General features: G+C 46.9%; 1 protein-coding gene across 3 annotated transcripts in view; it reads right to left on the reverse strand.

Moving 5' to 3' along the window:
• Nucleotides 1-13,173, reverse strand: part of PLD6 (phospholipase D family member 6) — a 32,065-nt gene extending 18,892 nt beyond the window's left edge. Inside the window, exons 1-4 of one of the 3 annotated variants that reach the window (XR_004523980.2) lie at nt 4,429-13,173; nt 3,424-3,495; nt 711-3,224; nt 122-561 (exon numbers count right to left, since the gene is read on the reverse strand). Coding sequence is in view for 2 of the 3 variants with exons in the window: in XM_073798415.1 (XP_073654516.1) it covers nt 1,850-3,224; nt 3,424-3,495; nt 4,429-4,580 (1,599 nt within the window). In the remaining variant the exon portion in view is untranslated. Of the gene's footprint in view, nt 1-121; nt 3,225-3,423; nt 3,496-4,428 lie in introns of those variants that run through there. The other 2 variants (XM_033848228.2, XM_073798415.1) reach the window with 2 other exon arrangements.
• Between the last annotated feature and the right edge of the window lie 67 nt (nt 13,174-13,240).

The following is a 13,240-nucleotide window of genomic DNA, read 5'->3' on the forward strand; positions in this document are numbered from 1 at the left end:
AAAAAGTGAGACGTCACTGCTGCCTGTCACCCCGACTGAGCCGCCGGCTGGGCGCTCCGTCTCATCACCCCCACGCGGGGGCCCCTCGCTCCCTCCCCCCAGCCCCTCCTCTCACCACCCATCGCTACAGTTCAGGCTCCTTCTGCAGCATGGATGTGTTCACATGACTGATCGCGCTCGTGTCCGGTTTCGCGGGCACCACCACGTCTGGATGGTGACGGCGGCTGAGCCAGGCAGGGACCCGCCCCACCAGCCCCAGGAGGAGGCGTGGAGGACACAGAGGCATCGGGGTGGGGGGACCACAGAGCCGAGGGCCGGGTGGCAGCAGGGACGCGTGACTCAGTTCCTCTGGAAACAGGCCCTGTTCCCAGCCCCTGATCCGGGGCAGGCTCCCCACCCCCGCCAGGGCACACGACCCGCATCATCCTTCAGTTACTGGTTCCAGGACGATCCAGTGGTGACTGGCGCAAAACCCATCTGCTTGGGTTCACTTGCCCCTAAGGTCTCACTCAGGCCCAGAAGCAGATCCCCTTCAGTCAGCACCTTGTAAGGGGGACAAGCCTGGAGGGAGGGAACAGCACAGGAGACACCGGGCCCTGGCCCTGAAGCCGTGGCTCTGGCCCTGTGACCACCCCGCTCGCACAGCCTCTCTGCCTGTTGGAGCCACGGAGCCCAAGGTGCACCCGGCAGCCCCTCCTCGTGACTCCCACCTTCGACCACAGGATCGCCTGCCACTCCTCACACGACAGCATGGGCCCTCATGCGTGTCACGTCGCGGGCAGCTGTCCTGCGACATCTCCTGACCCTTCCTGGCGCCTCAGGACTCCTGCTGCAGTCAGCCTCCCACCGTTCAGCAGTGTCTCCCCAGAGCCTGGAACCGGTCCAGGCAAATAGAGGCTCACAGAGAGACCGGTTCAACAGGGAGTGACAAACGACGGCCTGGATGCCCTCAGAGGGGTATCAAGGTTTAGACGGGGTCTGGTCGCGGGGCCCTTTAAGGTTCTTCCCAAACCCGAGGTTCTGCGGTTCTCTAAAAACGTAAACAAAATAAAACCGCTATGCCGAAACATAGCCAAGTTTCCCCATCGAAAGAGCCAACAGATCACAACACACGGCTACCAGGAAGAGCGAAAGCCAACGGTCCTCAACATTCACACTAGGTTTCCAACCCCGCCCACGCGGCAGCAGACGGAAAAGCAGCAGAAGACTGAAGTGCGTTCCCATCAGGAGAGCGGGCAAGAGGCCCGTGCAAGCTGGGCTGAGAGCAGCCGGGACAGTTCTTAAAGGCCCCACGCGTCTTTCGGCCACAGCGGCCACCAGAATCGATAGGTCAAACAGATGCTGGTGCAGGAATGTCCTTTCTGGGTGCCTCAGTGATCGAGAGACGGGCACGAGGTTCAGACTCCGAATAGCTCACACAAGACACAACGTCACACTGAGGCAGGAAGAGGAAGCAGAATTCACAGGTAAGGCAGGATGTGAATTTAGAACGTCTTCAAAATTATTCACACATCCGGGTTCATCTGTCCCCACTCCAGTGAGAGAGGCAGGCCGGCCACAGACCTGACTTCCCTGACATTTTGTAGCCTGAGAAACAAATTAACTGTCACCAACTAAACATTTCAGCTCCACGTTGTAGTGTATTTTTAAAATTCATTTCAGGGCTTCCCGGGTGGAGCAGTGGATAAGAATCCGCCTGCCAATGCAGGGGACGCGGGTTCGAGCTGGTCCGGGAAGATCCCACGTGCCGCGGAGCAACTAAGCCCGTGCGCCACAACTACTGAGCCTGCGCTCTAGAGCCCGAGAGCCACAACTACTGAGCCTGCGCTCTAGAGCCCGAGAGCCACAACTACTGGAGCTCGTGCTCCGCAACGAGAAGCCACCGCAATGAGAAGCCCACACACCACAACGAAGAGTAGTCCCCGCTCGCCGCAACCAGAGAAAAGCCCACGCGCAGCAACGAAGACCCAACGCATTCAAAAAATAAAATAAATTTTAAAAAATTCATTTCAGAAGCTCCAAAACGAAATTCACTAACGAGTTTAAGGGGAAAAGCCTTTTCCTCCCTTTGGTCTTTAAGCAGACGCAGCCTCTCTGCACACCTGCGCCCTGACCAGCTTCTGCTGGCAGACCTGCTTCCAGCCTCGGCCCCTCCCGGGGCTGTCGCCCAGGTTGCGGGCTCAGACGCTCTGCACAGAAGCTCCTGAGGAGACCTTGGAGTTTCCCCAGACCTTGCAAGGCCGCCAGGGGACGCGAGAGGGTCTCCCCGGTCCTCAGGCCCCCGCCCCAAACACCCACGCCATCCTGGCTCTGCCTCCCGCCTCCCAGGCCCCGCGCCCGGCCTACCTGCCTTGCGGAGCAGCCCAATCTGTGAGCCACTGAGGGCCATGTAGTCGCAGTCGGTGACCACGCGAACGCGCACCCCGCGCTGGTGCAGCAGCTGCACTGCGCGGCCCAGCTGCGGGCTGGAGAAGGCGAACAGGCAGAGCTCGAGGCTGGCGCGGGCTGCCAGCAGGGCACGCAACAGGCGGCTCAGCGAGCTCTCGCCGTGGGGCAGGTTGCAAGGGCAGCCCGAGGGCGCGGTACCCGGGACCCGCAACAGGGCCTCGGTGCACGTCACCTGCGACGGGAAGAACAGCACCTCGCGCCGCGGCGGCCGCCGCCCGGCCCACAGCCAGCGCAGCACAGCGGGTAGCGCCTCCAGGGCCAGCGCGAGGCCTCCGACAACAGCAGCCACCACCTGCCAGCGTAACGGCCCCATCTCGCCTTTGGCGTCTGAGGCCCCGCCTACCACGTGCACCCGCTGCCCACTGCGCCTGCGCGCCTGCCTGCCGCCCACCTGCGCCTGCGCATTCAGCACCCATCGCCCACTGCGCCTGTGCGCCCGCCGTCCACGGGCCACGTGCGCCCTCCGCCCCGGGGCACTTGCTCCTGCGCTTTCGGCGCCCATTGCCCACTGCGCCTGCGCACCCGCCTGCCGCCTACGTGCGCCCGCCCACACTGCGCCTGCGCACCCAACGCCCAAAGGACCCAGGAGGCAACCAAAGAAAACCCACAGGGTCTTCCCTGGTGGCGCAGTGGTTAAGAATCCGCCTGCCGATGCAGGGGATGCGGGTTCGTGCCCCGGTCCGGGACGATCCCACATGCCGCGGAGCGGCTGGCCTCGTGAGCCATGGCCGCTGAGCCTGCGCATCCGGAGCGGAGAGGCCACGGTGGTGAGAGGCCTGCGTACCGCAAAAAAAAAAAAAAAAAAAACAACTGGTGAAATCTAAATAAAGTCTGGACTTTAATAGTAATGTACCAATGTCAGTTTCTTCACCTTGGCAAATGAATTACAATAATGGAAGATGCTATCTTTGAAACTTTTTGGTAAATCTAAAATTATTCTGAATTAAAAGTTTATTTAAAATGTTAAACACACACCTTCCATATGGTCCAGCTGTCCCACTCCTAGGTATGACCAAAGAGAAATGAAAGCGTATCCCACACAAAGACCTGTACGCAAATGTTCAGAGCAGGTTTACTTGTAATAACTCAAATCTAGAAACAACATAAATGTCTGTCAACAGATAAACTTTTGCATATTAATGCAACAGAATATTTAGCAATAAAAAGAAATAAATTATTGATATATACTACCACATGGACGGATTTCAATTATGCTGACTGAAAAAAGCCAGAAAAAAAGAGTACAGACTTATGATTCCATTTATATAAAATTCTAGGAAATGCAAACTATAGTGACAGAAAGCAGATCTCTGGTTGCCTAGAGGTGAGGGAAGGGCAGGAGGGATTAGAAAGAGACATGTGATAGATATGTTTATTATCTTGGTGGTAGTGATGGTTTCACGGGCATATTCGTATGTAAAACTTGTCAAATTACGTGGCTTAAATAAAACTTTTTTAATAGAGTTCCTGAGTTTAACTCTGGCTCCCCTGCTTCCTAACTGCAGGACCTCAGGCAAGTGGCTTCATCTCTTTGAGCCTCACTTTCTTCATTTGAAATGATAATAAAGAATGAGAAGAAGGACTTCCTGTCACGGCAGTATAAAGAGGTGCTCAATTCCTCCTTGCAAAGAACAAACAAATTGGGACTTCCCTGGCAGTCCAGTGGTTAGGACTCCGAGCTCTCAGTGCTGAGGGCCCGGGTTCGATCCCTGGTCAGGGAACTAAACTCCCACAAGCCTCGCGGTGCAGCAAAGAACAAAAACCAAAAAACCCCCATAAAACTGGGGGAAATGGTCAAGAACAACAACTTCAGGGCATTGGAAATACCGCAAAGGCAGACATCAAAATGAGAAGTGTTCGCTTTTAAAACCCGGCGGTGCTTAGGATAGGAGCAGGAGGAGTCCGTGGCCCTGTGGACTGAGGCTCCCATCCCTTCAAAACCCACCCCTCAACCCTGGTTGGAAAAAGTAGCTGTCTTACCAATGTGGGACTGGCTGCAGAAACCTACAGTTGTGCTGGCCAAAAATGGTGGATTCAGTTGTGAATGAATGATCAAAACACGCAGCCTTACCAGCCCAAGAGGCAGTCCAAGTTAGGGCAAGCAGCAGATCAGTCAAAAATGTGACAGACATCCTGGAAGTGAGAAAACCATAAAAGGGCTGAGTTATGTTCTCCCCACATGCCTGGCTAACTGGGGAGCAACGTATGAGTGGGAGAGACCCAGGAGAGCATGGGGAAAAGTGAAAGCCAAGGGGCCCTTGAAAGCATTCCCCAACCCAGATTGATCAGCAGAGGGTATGAGGCCTACAGGCTCAGAGTATTTGGGTTAAACCAAAATCACTGCTGACTACCACATTAGAAAGACTCAGGGGTGACCCCTACGAATAAATAAAAATAATCTTAAAAAAACGAGCAGACACACCAGTGGCTGCAGAGTGCAGGGGAAGAGATGCTGAAGTTTAAGTCCAGGTAAGTTTCCAAAGGACAACCACCTCAGAAAAATAAAGTCCAGAGTTGCTACACTCTATTATCAAAAACGTCCAGTTGTCAACCAAAGCCTACTAGACATGCAAAGAAACAGGAGGTTTTTTTCAACAAAAAATACTAAGCTTTCCAATCTATTCTAATCTATATCATTTCCTTCCTTCTGCTAGCTTTGGGTTTAGTTTGTTGTTTTCTAGTTCCTTAAGTTGTAAAGTTAGGTTATTGACCTCAGATCTTTCTTCTTTTTCAATATAAGCATTTGTAGCTGTAAATTTCCCCCTCAGCACTGCTTTCACTGCATCCCATAAATTTTGTTGTGTTTTCATTTTCATTTGTTCTAATTTCCCTTGTAATTTCTTCTTGATCCATTGGTTGTTTAAAAGTGTATTGTTGGGGCTTCCCTGGTGGCGCAGTGGTTGAGAGTCCGCCTGCCGATGCAGAGGATACAGGTTCGTGCCCCAGTCCGGGAAGATCCCACATGCTGCGGAGCAGCTGGGCCCGTGAGCCATGGCCACAGAGCCTGTGCGTCTGGAGCCTGTGCTCCGCAACGGTAGAGGCCACAACAGTGAGAGGCCCGTGTACCGAAAAAAAAAAAAAGTGTGTTGTTGGACTTCCCTGGTGCTGCAGTGGTTAAGAACATGCCTGCCAATAGAGGGGACACGGGTTCGAGCCCTGGTCCGGGAAGATCCCACATACCACGGAGCAACTAAGCCCATGAGCCACGGCTACTGAGCCTGCGCTCTAGAGCCCACGAGCCACAATAACTGAGCCCACGTGCTGCAACTACTGAAGCCTGCGTGCCTAGAGCCCGTGCTCCGCAACAAGAGAAGCCACCACAATGAGAAGCCATCGCTCGCCGCAACTAGAGAGAGCCTGCGCACAGCAACGAAGACCCAACACAGCCAAAAATAATAAATAAATAAAATCAATTTTTTAAAAAGTGTATTGTTTACAAAGTGACCAACAAGAGATTAATCTCCAAAATATACACACAGCTTATGTAGCTCTATGTCAAAAAAACAAACAACCTAATCAAAAAATGGGCAGAAGATCTAAACAGACATTTCTCCAAAGAAGATATACAGATGGCCAAAAACCACATGAAAAGATGCTCAACATCAGTAATTATGAGAAAAATGCAAAACAAAACTACAGTGGGCACCAGCACACCGGTCAGAACGGCCATCATCAAAAGGTCTACAAACAATAAATGCTGGAGAGGGTGTGGAGAAAAGGGAACCCTCCTACACTCCTGGTGGGAATGTAAATTGGTACAGCCACTATGGAGAACAGTATGGAGGTTCCTTAAAAAACTAAAATGGAGGGCTTCCCTGGTGGTGCAGTGGTTGAGAGTCCACCTGCCGAGGCAGGGGACACGGGTTCGTGCCCCGGTCCGGGAAGATCCCACATCTTCCAGAGCGGCTGGGCCTGCGAGCCATGGCCACTGAGCCTGCACGTCCAGAGCCTGTGCTCCGTAACAGGAGAGGCCACAACAGTGAGAGGCCCGCGTACCACAACAACAACAACAAAAAACTAAAATGGAATCACCATATAATCCTTCAATCCCACTCCTGGGCATATATCCTGAGAAAACCATAATCTGAAAAGATACATGCACCCCAATGTTCATTGCAGTACTATTTACAATAGCCAGGACATGGAAACAACCTAAATGTCCATTGACAGAGGAATGGATAAAGAAGATGTCGTACATATACACAATGGAATATTACTCAGCCATAAAAGACAATGAAATAATGCCATGTGCAGCAACATGGATGGACGTAGAGATTATCATACTATGCAAAGTCAGTCAGAAAGAGAAAGACAAATACCATATGATATCACTTACATGTGGAATCTAAAATATGACACAAATGAACATATCTACAAAACAGAAACAAACTTATGGTTACCAAAGGGGAAACGTGAGGGGAGGGATAAATCAGGAGCTTGGGATGAACACACACACACTACTGTATATAAGATAGGTAACCAACAAGAACCTACTGCATAGCACAGGGAACTCTATTTAATATTCTGTGATAACCTATATGAGAAAATCTGAAAAAGAATGCATATATGTCCATGTACAATTGAATCACTGGGCTGTACACCTGACACTGACACAACATTGTATATCAACTATACTCAAAAAAAAAAGTGTTGTTTAATTTCCCCAATTTTGTAACTTTTCCAGTTTTATGTTATTGATTTCGAACTTCATCTTGTGGTCAGAGAAGATACTTTGTATGATATCTATATGTTAAGATCTACTGAGATTTAATTTGAGGTCTAACCTATGGTCTATCCTGGAAAATGTCCCAAGTGCACTTGAGAAGACTGTGTGTGCTGCTGCTGTTGTGAGGAGTGCTCTGTAAATGTCTGTTAGATCTAGTTGGTTTATTGTGGTGTTTAAAGGACTATAGGACTATCCCCTGAGTATTTCTTCCTTATTTATCTTCTGTTTTTTTAATCCATTATTGTGAGTGGGGTAGAACGATTATTGTAGAACTATTTCTCCCTTCAATTCTCTCAGTTTCTGTTTCATATATTTTGATGGTTGGTCATTAGTTATGTTAAGTGTTTACAATTGTTATAACTTCTTGCTGTACTTTATTATACAGAAGCCTTTTGTTATATATAATATCCTTCTTTGTCTCTTGTAAACGTTTCTGACTTACAGCCTATGTTTCTGTATGCCCTATAGCTTTTTGGTTCCTCATTTCTTGCATTCCTGTCTCCTTTTCTTTCTGTTTTTTGGCAGTGAGCTGTCTAAACTCCTTCTTAACTTCCTCTTCCATATATTCTGTAGCCATTTTCCTTGTGTTTACCATAAGCATTCCATTTAACATCCTAAAGTTATAACATTCTAATTTGAAGTTATAGCAGCTTAACTTCAATAACAAAAATGCTCCTCCTTTACAGCTCTGTCCCACCCCTTTTGGTGGTTACATCTTTATACATCATGTGCCACAAAACAGAAACTAGTAATTCTTCTCAATGTATTTCCTAAACTGTGTAGAAAACACAATTTGGAGTTACAAACCAAAGTTACAGTAACACAAGCTTTCACATTAATATTTTTTTCTTCAAAGGTATGTTTCTTGGTTATAGAAAACAAAAAGTAAGAAAACAACAAACCATTGTTATAGTAATTCTGGTTTTTATAATTGCCCATGTATTTATCTTTATTGAGATCTCTATTTCTCCATAGGGCTTTGAGGTACTGTCCAGTGTCCTTTCATGTCATCCTATAGGACTCCCCTGAGCAGTTCTTGCAGGACAGGTCTAATGACAACAAACCTCTCAGCTTTTATCTGGTAATGTCTTGATTTTTCCCTCACTTTTGAAGGACAGATTTGCTGGATAGGGACTCTCGGTTGACTTTTTTGTTGTAGACTTTTAACATATCAACCCCCTTGTCTTCTGGCCTCCAAAATGTCCGATGAGAATTCTGCAGATATTCGTACTGAGGATTCACTTCTCTCTTGCTGTTTTCAAGATTTGCTCTGTCTTTTGAAAGTTTTTTTTTAATTGTCTTTTGAATTTTATTTTATTATACAGTAGGTTCTTATTAGTTATCTATTGTTTACATATTAGTGTATATATGTCAATCCCAACCTCCCAATTCATCCCACCACCAACAACCCCCCACCACTTTCCCCCGTTGTTCGTACATTTGTTCTCTACATCTGTGTCTCTATTTCTGCCCTGCAAACCAGTTCATCTGTACCTTTTTTCTGGGTTTCACGAATATGCATTAATATACGATATTTGTTCTTCTCTTTCTGACTTACTTCACTCTGTACGACAGTCTCTAGGTCCATCCACATCTCTACAAATGACCCAATTTCGTTCCGTTTCACGGCTGAGTAATATTCCATTGTATATATGTACTACATCTTCTTTATCCATTCGTCTGTCGATGGGCGTTTAGGTTGCTTCCATGACCTGGCTATTGTAAATAGTGCTGCAATAAACACTGGGGTGCATGTGTCTTTTTGAATTCTGGTTTTCTCTGGGTATAGGCCAGTAGTGGGACTGCTGGATCATACAGTAATTCTATTTTTAGTTTTTTAAGGCACCTCCATACTGTTCTCCATGGTGGCTGCATCAATTTACATTCCCACCAACAGTGCAAGAGGGTTCCCTCTTCTCCACACCCTCTCCAGCATTTATTGTTTGTAGATTTTCTGATGATGCCCATTCTAACTGGTGTGAGGTGATACCTCATTGTAGTTTCGATTTGCATTTCTCTAATGATTAGTGATGTTGAGCAGCTTTTCATGTGCTTCTTGGCCATCTGTATGTCTTCTTTGGAGAAATGTCTATTTAGGTGTTTTTTTGTTGTTTGTTTGTTTTGCGGTACGCGGGCCTCTCACTGCTGTGGCCTCTCCCGTTGCGGAGCACAGGCTCCGGACGCGCAGGCTCAGCGGCCATGGCTCACGGGCCCAGCCACTCCGTGGCACGTGGGATCTTCCCGGACCGGGGCACGAACCCGTGTCCCCTGCATCGGCAGGCGGACTCTCAACCACTGCGCCACCAGGGAAGCCCAAATGTCCCATAAACGTCAATTAAATCTATCTGGTCTACTGGTCATTTAAAGCTTGTGTTTATTAATTTTCTGTCTGGATGATCTGTCCATTGGTGTAAGTGAGGTGTTAAAGTCCCCCACTATTATTGTGTTACTGTCGATTTCCTCTTTTATAGCTGTTAGCAGTTGCCTCATGTATTGAGGTGCTCCCATGTTGGGTGCATATATCTTTATAATGGTTATATCTTCTTCTTGGATTGATCCCTTGATCATTATGTAGTGTCCTTCCTTGTCTCTTGTAACATTCTTTATTTTAAAGTCTATTTTTTTCTGATATGAGTGCTGCTACAACAGCTTTCTTTTGATTTCCATCTGCATGGAATATCTTTTTCCATCCCCTCACTTTCAGTCTGTATGTGTCCCTAGGTCTGAAGTGGGTCTCTCGCAGACAGCATATATATGGGTCTTGTTTTTGTATCCATTCAGCGAGCCTCTGTCTTTCGGCTGGAGCATTTAATCCATTCACGTTTAAGGTAATTATTGATGTGTATGTTCCTATTACTATTTTCTTCATTGTTATGGGTTTGTTTTTGTAGATCCTTTTCTTCTCTTGTGTTTCCCACTTAGAGAAGTTCCTTTAGCATTTGTTGTAGAGCTGGTTTGGTGGTGCTGAATTCTCTTAGCTTTTGCTTGTCTGTAAAGCTTTTGATTTCTCCCACGAATCTGAATGAGATCCCTGCCGAGTAGAGTAATCTTGGTTGTAGGTTCTTCCCTTTCATCACTTTAAATATATCATGCCACTCCCCTCTGGCTTGTAGAATTTCTGCTGAGAAATCAGCTGTTAACCTTATGGGAGTTCCCTTATATGTTATTTGTTGTTTTTTCCCTTTTTGTTTTCAATAATTTTGTCATTTGATTACTATGTGTCTCAGTGTGTTTCTCCTTGGGTTTATCCTGCCTGGGACTCTGCGCTTCCTGGACTTGGGTAGTTGTTTCCTTTCCCATGTTAGGGAAGTTTTCGCCTATAATCTCCTCAAATATTTTCTCAGGTCCTTTCTCTCTCTCTTCTCCTTCTGGGACTCCTATAATGCGAATATTGTTGCATTTAATGTTGTGCCAGAGGTCTCTTAGGCTGTCTTCATTTCTCTCCATTCTTTTTCTTTATTCTGTTCTGCAGCAGTGAATTCCACCTTTCTGTCTCCCAGGTCACTTATCTGCTCCTCTGCCTTAGTTATTCTATTGATTCCTTCTAGTGTAGTTTTCATTTTAGTTATTGTATTGTTCATCTCTGTCTTTTTGTCCATTAATTCTTCTAGGTGTTTGTTCTTTAATTCTTCTAGGTCTTTGTTGAAGATTTCTTGCATCTTCTCGATCTTTGCCTCCATTCTTTTTCCAAGGTCCTGGTTCATCTTCACTATCATCATCCTGAATTCTTTTTCTGCAAGGTTGCCTATCTCTTCATTTAGTTGTTTTTCTGGGGGTTTATCTTATTCCTTCATCTCGTACCAAGTCCTCTGTCTTTTCATCTTGTCTATCTTTCTGTGAATGTGGTTTTCCCTCTACAGGCTGCAGAAATTGTAGTTCTTCTTCACTTGATCTTAGCCAAAAGGCCGAGAAGCGACAGAATTGTAGTTCTTCTTGCTTCTGCTGTCTGCCCTCTGTCTTTTGAAAGTTTGACTGCATGTCTTGTGATCTTCTGGAGTTCATCTTACTTGGAATTTGTTTAGCTTCTTGTACAGGCCATTCTTCATTTTACTGTGCTTTGCAGGTACTGGTTTTTTTTTTTTTTTTTTTTAACCAACTGAAGGTTTGTGGCAACCCTGCATCAGGCAAGTCTACTGGCACCATCATTCCAACAGCATTTGCTCACTTCATGTCTCTTATGTCACATTTTGCTGTTTCTTGCAATATTTCAAACTTTTTCATTATTATCATATTTGAATTGGTGATCTGTGATCAGTGATATTTGATGTTACCACTACAGCTCAGTGAAGGCTCGACGATGGTTAGGATTTTTTTGACAGTATTTTTTTAGCCAATGCTATTGCACACTTAATAGACCACAGTATAGGGACTTCCCTGGTGGCACAGTGGTTGGGAATCTGCCTGCCATTGCAGGGGACACGGGTTCGAGCCCTGGTCCGGAAGGATCCCACATGCTGCGGAGCAATTAAGCCCATGCACTACGACTACTGAGTCTGTGCTCCAGAGCCCGTGAGCCACAGCTGCTGAGCCCACGTGCCACAAACGCTGAGGCCTGTGTGCCTGGAGCCCATGCTCCACAAGTGAAGCCACCACAAGGAGAGGCCCACGCACCACAATGAAGAGTAGCCCCCCGCTCGCTGCAACTAGAGAAAGCCCGCGCATAGCATCAAAGATCCAACACAGCCATAAAGTAAATAATAAATTTATTTTAAAAGACCACAGTATAGTATGAACATAACTTTCATACGCAACGGGAAACCAAAAATTCGTGTGGACTCACTTAATTGCAATATTTGCTTTATTGCAGTGGTCTGGAACCAAACTCACAATCTCTAAGGTATGCCTGTATGTTTATATTCATGTGTCTCACGAAATCTGGAAAATTTTCAGCCATTATTTATTCACATATTCTGCCTCTTTCTTTCTTCTTCTCAGGCTCCCACGATGCATATGTTGGTCCTTCCGATGGTGTCCCGTGGATCTCTTAGGCTCTGTTAGCCTCAATAACTTCCACTGTCCTATCTTGAAGTTCACTGATTCTTCTGCCTGCTCAAATTGTCTTTAAAGCCTTCTAGCCAATTTGTCACTTCAGTTACTGCAGTTTTCGGCTCCATATTTTTGGTTTCTTTTTTTGGTTCTCTTTGATATTTCTATTTTGTTCACACATCATTTTCTTCACTTTCTCCACATCTTCAGTTCTTTGAGCATCTTTAACAGTTGTTTTAAAGTCTTTGGCTAATATGTCTGCCATTAAATCTCTTTCACGGACAGATTCTGCTGAATTCTTTTTTTTCCTTTCAACAGACCTTCCTGTTTCTTTATATGCCTTGTGATTTTGTTGTTGTTTTTGCTGAACACTGGACATTTAAATCTAATAATAGCATAACTCTGGAAATCAGATTCTCCCCCTTCCCCAGCGTTTACTGGTTTGTTATTTATTTTTACTGTTGTAGGCTCTTTGCCAGGGATCAGCTGGAGATGTAAACTTCAGTTTTTCTCAGGTTTTTTCTGAGCCCTTCCCTGGATGTGCACAGTCACTTTTCAATTTTCTCATACATGCAATTGTTTTTGAGTGTCCTACTCTTTAATGTCTGGCTCCTGAGAGGTGGAAGGCAAAAATGAAGCAGGGAGAGGCTGCCATCCACAGAGGGAGGCGCAGCGACAGTGGCTGCCCCCGCTTCGTCTGCACCCTAGTCAGAAGCAGCCGTCGGCGATGAGGCGTCGAGCCCTGACGTTCAGAGGACAGGATCCTCTTTGCCCAGAAGCAGCCGTCGGCGATGAGGCGTCGAGCCCTGACGTTCAGAGGACAGGATCCTCTTTGCCCACGCTGCTCCTGCAAGCTGCCCCAAGAACACGTGTACACCCTGCCCTGGGGCTGGGCTGGGACACAGGAACCTGCAACTGCCCTGCCCTGGGGCTGGGCTGGGACACAGGAACCTGCACCTGTACGAAGAGCTACAACTGTTTACTACGGCTTCCCCTGGAAACTGTAAGCCTTCAGGAGAGTAGAGTTCCAAAATAGTTATATCACTGGTGTTACTTTAAACATATTATTTTCTATGACTG

The sequence above is a fragment of the Tursiops truncatus genome, chromosome 20, assembly GCF_011762595.2.
Source record: "Tursiops truncatus isolate mTurTru1 chromosome 20, mTurTru1.mat.Y, whole genome shotgun sequence".
In the NCBI taxonomy this organism is placed as follows: Eukaryota; Metazoa; Chordata; class Mammalia; order Artiodactyla; family Delphinidae; genus Tursiops; species Tursiops truncatus.